This window comes from Perna viridis, chromosome 4 (assembly GCF_037379345.1).
Source record: "Perna viridis isolate PV_CMFRI_1.1 ecotype Kerala chromosome 4, ASM3737934v1, whole genome shotgun sequence".
Classification (NCBI taxonomy): Eukaryota; Metazoa; Mollusca; class Bivalvia; order Mytilida; family Mytilidae; genus Perna; species Perna viridis.
The window spans coordinates 12,263,530-12,270,444 of NC_142448.1; the positions used below are offsets into that span (position 1 = coordinate 12,263,530).

Genomic DNA, 6,915 nt, shown 5'->3' on the forward strand with positions numbered 1-6,915 from the left:
TCTTTGGAATTTCTTTAAAATGTGTTGGAAATCACTGAACATCCACATATTGAACTTTTTCGTAATATATAAAAATGACGTACGTGTAGCTGAATCAGCATAACATTATTTCAATTTCTCCATTAATGAAGCTTGTTCTCACAAAATTAATTGCAATGCAATAAAATCTAAATTTACAGAAATTGTGAGTATGACTCTATAAAAAATCTAATTGTAATAATTTAGTGGTAAAAAATGGACTCATAAAAATTGTTATCACAGTCAAGCACCTTATATATACATTCTGATTGTTGAAAACAAATACTACTTTAATTATAGCCGACTATCATCATATTTTCATTTTTTACAAAACTAAGAATTTTGTTACTTAGAATTTTAAGGTGAAAATCTATAGTTCAATTACTTTATCCAGACTTCATTTCATTGACAGATACCAGCAGAAATATTGAATAGTCCAGAGAACTCTTGTATGTTTTACAAAGGTTATGGTGTGTTCTTTTTATGACCACATGCCACTGAACCTGGTAATTAAGTGTAATCAATGCTACTGGAATTCAGCATTGTCCCTACCTCGTTCAGAATGATTTAACATGGTCAGTATCATAAAATATTACATTTTATAAGTTCCCTTAAGGTAAAGTGGAATAGAAAAGATCATACAATCTTATAGCTATGTTACATGTAAGTATATTGCTGAAAGACAATGAGTATATTATGAAATGATTTTTATTAATTTTTTGTTGTTGATTGCCTGTGGTCTTTCTTGTGTAAAAGGCAACACTATGATCACTGGCTTTGTGCAATCATTTGTGATAAATAAAACTTATAAATACATTTAGGAAAAAATACATTGTAAATAACCAATAAAAGCAATAACAAATATGTTTTTTTCATAAAATATAAAAGGTTTAGTATAAACTTTTGTAGAAATTTGTTGCATTTGAAATAAAGACAAAATAAAATAACCACAAAAATCAACCAATCAAACATACTGCCAGCAATATCAAATCTCATGTTCTCTAAATTAAAAGACAAAAATTAACTTAATCAGCAATAGACATAGACATTAATAATACTACAAGTCTGCACGTCATGGGTTAGCAATGACACCACATGGTTAAAATATAATGTCACAACACATATATTCCTAGTACTGTAAATTAAGAGATTACTGCAATGATCTAAATTAGTCACATCATCACATATATTTGTGATTTTATAATTTTAGATAATATATATTTTCAGTTTTTTTTTTGTGGGTGGAACACGTTTGCACATACATCTTGAAACATTTTTTGAAGGTGAAAATTCTAATTATCTCAATTAAAATTCACTCTTATCTAGTTTTCACAAAATTAATTGCAATGCAAGAAAATCTAAATTTACTGAAATTGTGAGTATGACTCTATTAAAAACCTAATAGCAATAATTTAGTGGTAAAAAATGAACTCATAAAAATTGTTATCACAGTCAAGCACCTTATATATACTTTCTGATTGTTGAAAACAAATACTTCTTTAATTGTAGCCGACAATCATCAAATTTTCATTTTTTACAAAACTAAGATTTTTGTTAATTAGAATTTTAAGGTGAAAATCTATAAAAGCCATGTCTATATTCAAAATGTTATTGCTACTAATTTGGTTAAAATGTGACCAAATAAGGGTTCCAGCTAGTCATTAATGTAGGGTACAATTCCTTCTGTTCTTTTAAAACTCCCTTTACCTGCCAGAACAATATCAATAAACTATGTTGCATAGCTGCCCACATTAACTTTAAGCTCCTGTATTGAATTTTGCATCATTGAAATATTTGATCAACAAAAAAAAACATTTAGAATATATAGCATATCATTATTTAGCCCATGAAATATCAATTCTGCCCCTTTTGTGGTTTAAGGTGTCCCTTTCTATAATTGTGCCCCTCAATCTGATTTTTTAGCTAGAACTGCAAGTAAAAATCCCATAGTGATGAGTTACTACAATCAATTCACAGGTTGTATAGCATATTTCTAATAAGAAATATTCTATTCTACAAAAAAAAACAAGAAAATACTTAAAATTTTGAAAAAATTAAATATTAAATTCTTAAATGGTTTTGCTATCTTGGGAACAGATAATATTTTCATACTGTTAATTTTAGAACTAAAATATGGCTAACATACTGTCAACAAAAGGACTCGGCCAAACATTGGTAGCAATATATGGATAAACTTCATACATCTTCTATAGATAAAATAAAACAACATGCTTAAATGGAAATGAAATAGTGTTCAGTTTCTTGTTTTACAGGTTCAGCAAATATGAAAATTCAATAATTATCCCTTTTTATTATATATATCATAAAAAAATGTTCTAAAATTGTTTTTTTTTTCAGTTTAGCTTGGAACTTCAGTACCTACTTAGGCATTTCATATTTAGTTTTTTTTTATATATGTCTTTTCAATAGAAAGATGAAAGTTTTCTACTTCATTTAATTTGACCTACATATTGTCTGAGCTTGTAAGAAACCATTTCATTTTCATGAGGTCTAGAATAATTTTGTTCTTGATTTTTCCTCGTAGTTATTTCAGTCATAACTTTTATATTTTGTACCTAACCACCCCCTCGAAAGTTCAATGGTTACTTTCTTAATACAAAAAAGTAGTCAGTTTCTGATAACATTTAGTCTAGTGTCCATCAGCTGTGATTTAACATCATCAGGCAGAGGGTTTCCTTTGATATTTAATGTCTCTAATGTCTCCATGGCTTCTAATCTCATCAGATCTATATCTGTAAAAAAGAGAGATATTCTTCGTTGATCATTTCATATGAATAATTGCATATTTATTGTTTTTGTTATAATTATATTAATATATTTCAATTCTTCCTATAGAAATTAAATAGGAAGTTCAAAATTGACAAATTCATTTTTATCAAGAATAAATATTTACACCATATGAAAAACTGCAGTAATATGGAATATCACTGACAAATTCTGTCATAGCAAACCCAACAATGTGAAGAATCTTGTCTCAAATAACTACATTTTGGATTTTGCTGAAAAAACTTACAGTAACTTGTATCTCATGGTTCTAAACAATTTTAATTGTGCACAGTTCAAAAAAAAAAATCATCGATTCACTTGCAAGTTATCATCTGGCAACTGTCTGGGAGGAGGGGGACAGATTGACATGCACCTTTTCATAAGGTACCATATAATAACTTACAACTTCATCTGGCAGGGTATGAAAAAACCTAAAACTTGCTTGGCTTGAACCCATCAATCATGCTACTCCACCATTGTGCCAATATAAATACATGTATCCTGGCAATTGCATTAAACAATACTCCCGTACACATAAATATCTATTTATAAATAAAATGAACTTCATTTAATCAACTAAATACTATTTTAAGCATAGAAAACTTACCAGTTATGGAATTACATTGTATATCCAAATGTGTCAGTCTTTTACAGTGAAACACAGCCTGTGGAATTATTTCTAGTAAGTTACAAGACAAATCTAAATGCTGTAATTCTTGGAGATTCCCTAGTTCATCTGGCAATGTTATCAGTTTATTTCCACTTAAATTCAGATCTGAAAAACAGATTGTTAGATATATAGAAGAGAAAACATAAAAGTTAAAGCATAAAGATTTGAGAGCTAATTCTATATTTGATCCCTATAGAAGTCCTTCAACTTTTTGAACATAATGACTTAGAAATAATTAAGTGGTATACTAACAAATTTTTTCCACTGGAAATAATTTAGTCAAATTCTGAGTAATGTACATGTATCATGTAGTTTTGAATCACCTTGACATGATGCAAAGCCTTAACATAAAGCTACAAATGAAAAAAGAATGTATAACTTTATCATCATGTGCACATTGTTTTTTACTTTCAACACAACAGACAAATATTTTCGTTCTAAAATTTAGTTCGTTTGTTCATTTGATAAATCACATCACCAACAAATATTCTTTGGTTTCCTTGCATTATTAACAGCTTCCAAAAATGTTTTTACTACCTAATATTACAAAAATCTAAAATGATAATAAAATGTTGATTATTTTGTAACTGATCATTATGGATTATAATATTGATGTCTTTACTCCTGATGTCATATATAAAAGCTGCATCAATGTTATAGATCACTTACCCTGAATTCTACAGAATTTGGAACATAGTTTCCTAGGTAAAGATTGTAGAATGTTTTGTGATAAGTTACAACTTTCAACCAATGTTTCCTTCAGCATCATGTAAACTGCATCTGGAACCTTGGTAAGTTCACAATCTGAAAGATCTGTTAACACAAAATATTTTTTCAATACTCTGAAGTACATACATACATTATATATTTTGAGTGCTGCTACTTTTCAAGACCTCGGCAAAAAGGCTTGCACATCATTTCTCTGGATTCAGATCAATAATCTATAAATTTAAATATTGTATTCACTGCACTAAAAAAAACCTATAACTGAAATTATAATTTATGGAATATATTTGTTAATTAAGATAAGTTCAATACAGTAAAAGGTGTTTTTCTTTAACATTGTCTAGTTATCTGTTATTAATGACAATAACAGAAATTTGGTTGTACATGTATATCCATGAAGTACATGTACTTGTACTCTAATACCAAGATTTTAAAAGATCCTGATTAACATTAACAAAACAAATATAGGCTTGTTCATGAACACATACATCTTTGTTGAAAATATAAAGGCAATGAAAACAGAGATGACCACTGTGTGCAAAGAAATGGTGTAGATATAATCTGTGCCCATATTGTAAACAGCTAGACAACCTTCAAATCTATTGAATGCATAATAATAAAAAATTATACTTACTGCTTTTAACAAGGAGTCTGGACTTCAACAATGTATAGATAAGGGATTTGGCATCCATAACAATTAATTCTACTACATGTACATGTATGTACAATAGATTTTTAATCAACAGACATGATTTTGCTAAGCTGACAAAGAAGTGGAAATTGACAAAATCTGAAGTGAACATACATTTATGTAATTAAACAGTGGAATATGGATTTGAACATGGAGAGTTCTGTTTCATGTCTGAGAATCCAATATGAAATGAAAGAGTAATCACATACACTTTATAAATCCCGTAGCAGAGGTCCAATTTAACCCAAATAAAATTCAGTATCCTAAGCAATTTTAAGTGGGTGGGAAACTCAGAAACCAGCTTTGGACACCAAATCCCAAAAGGGATTATGGTTGATCCAGATTGTCTTGGTCGTGGCACAGGAACCCAACATCTTATCAAAAAGTACTGTAAACAACTCTATATCAAGGGTATAATGTCATAAGGAGATCCTTTTGTAAAAGCTCCTTATGATAGGATATGCCTGTTCGAGTGTAATATACACTCCCTGTTTAAGAGTAATTTACTGTCTAATATATCGCACTTATTGCATCAGTATTTACCAAAGGTACAGCACCATCAATGCCTTCAACAAATATCAAAATCAAGGACTCTATCAGTCAAATAACTATCAGAACTTATGGAGGTAGAAAATTATTACAGAACATTAACCCATCTAAAGCTTCTGGTCTAGACAACATTCCTAACAATTCTTAAACAATGCTCTGAACACCTCCACTCCTTGAAACGTTCATATTCCCCATTTTAGTGTTCGTGTATCGTTTATCGTGCATTTACACATCGTTTTGTGTTTGTTTAAATGCACGCTAGGAGCATTTTTTAAACACACAATAGAAGCGTTCTTTTAAATGCATGCTGGGAACTTTTGTTTAAACGCACGATAGAAGCGTTTGTTTATTTTTGTACTTTGATTATTTCCTTTATTCAACTGTTATTTTTATATTTTTTGCCATTATTAATTTATATAATTTCATTAATTTTAATTTTTATTTGTTCTTTCTTCATTATTTTATTAATATTATTATTTCTCATTGTTAATCTATCGTGGGTTTAAACGCACGCTGGGTGCATTCGTTTATTGTGCATTAAAACATATGTATTGAGCGTTCGTTTAAATGCATGATAGAAGCTTTCTTACAACGTGCGTTTGATGAGTGTTTAGCGTCCGTTTGGGTATCGTGTGTGCGGGAAACCTAAAATTCTCAAGAAGTGTATCATGAATACTAACATCCATTTTTCAAATATCATTAAACAATGATCAACTACCAGAAAATAAAGATTCAAGTTAAATTTCAAAAACCCAAAAGGCAAATTAAAGCAACAAATTAACAGACTGTTACAACCAACAATATTAAAAATTGATTCGGTAACAACAAACAAGCAGTGATTGTTCCAACTAACAAAACCAAACAATTCAAGAAACTTATTGTTTGTGTGCACTGCCGTAAAGTGGAACCACCTAGAGGACTCAATAGTGTATGTCAAGAAGCCTGAAGAGTTCAGAACATCACTCCTCAGCCAGCGACATTAGACTGCACAGACCACCCCAACACTTTGTAGCTCAGCAAGGAATCTGACGTACTCCTAATCCTACAGATATTGATAAGTTGTCAGTCGTGTTGGAGTGTACTGTGTAGGTATGGTCAATGTAATGGACGACTTAGACTTAGAGGTAAGTGAAACTAAGAAGAAGAAAATATACTATGTATATACCAAGCTTTCCATTTTCTTGAGCGTCTCTTAGTCTGTTAGCAACTTTTGCTACACCCGCAGCCATTCAGGACTTCAATGTTTCCAAGTATTATTCCACGTGCTGTCCTGTCAAGTTTGTTTACCAATCGCGATCCTTATGTCAAAGGAAAAAAACTAATATGGTTCAACAAAAGTATATACAATTTTTTGGAATTTACGGGAAATACAACAAGTTGAAATAACTGAGTAATTATTCAATAATAATTGCACAATTATAGAGAGTGAAGAGTAGGATTATTCAGACCGGAAATCAAAATTGCATGTACATAA

General features: G+C 30.0%; 1 protein-coding gene across 1 annotated transcript; it reads right to left on the reverse strand.

Annotated features, from left to right (window-relative positions):
- Window positions 1-708: 708 nt before the first annotated feature.
- On the reverse strand, window positions 709-6,747 carry LOC148618885 (leucine-rich repeat-containing protein 20-like). Its single transcript, XM_088578220.1, has 4 exons — window positions 6,607-6,747; window positions 4,145-4,288; window positions 3,413-3,580; window positions 709-2,771 (listed from the first exon to the last, which is right to left on the reverse strand). The coding sequence occupies exons 1-4, from the start codon at window positions 6,668-6,670 to the stop codon at window positions 2,647-2,649; spliced, it is 501 nt and encodes a 166-aa protein (XP_088434346.1). The 5' UTR covers window positions 6,671-6,747; the 3' UTR covers window positions 709-2,646.
- Between the last annotated feature and the right edge of the window lie 168 nt (window positions 6,748-6,915).

What these genes read in the sequence shown, in the direction of transcription:
- LOC148618885 (XM_088578220.1), bottom strand. Translation starts at nt 6,670, where the DNA reads ATGGCTGCGGGTGTAGCAAAAGTTGCTAACAGACTAAGAGACGCTCAA. An exon ending in TCAAGAAAATGGAAAGCTTG is followed by an intron (nt 4,289 to 6,606) that starts GTATATACATAG and finishes TTGTGTTAACAG; the next exon opens with ATCTTTCAGATTGTGAACTT. An exon ending in CAAATTCTGTAGAATTCAGG is followed by an intron (nt 3,581 to 4,144) that starts GTAAGTGATCTA and finishes TCTGTTTTTCAG; the next exon opens with ATCTGAATTTAAGTGGAAAT.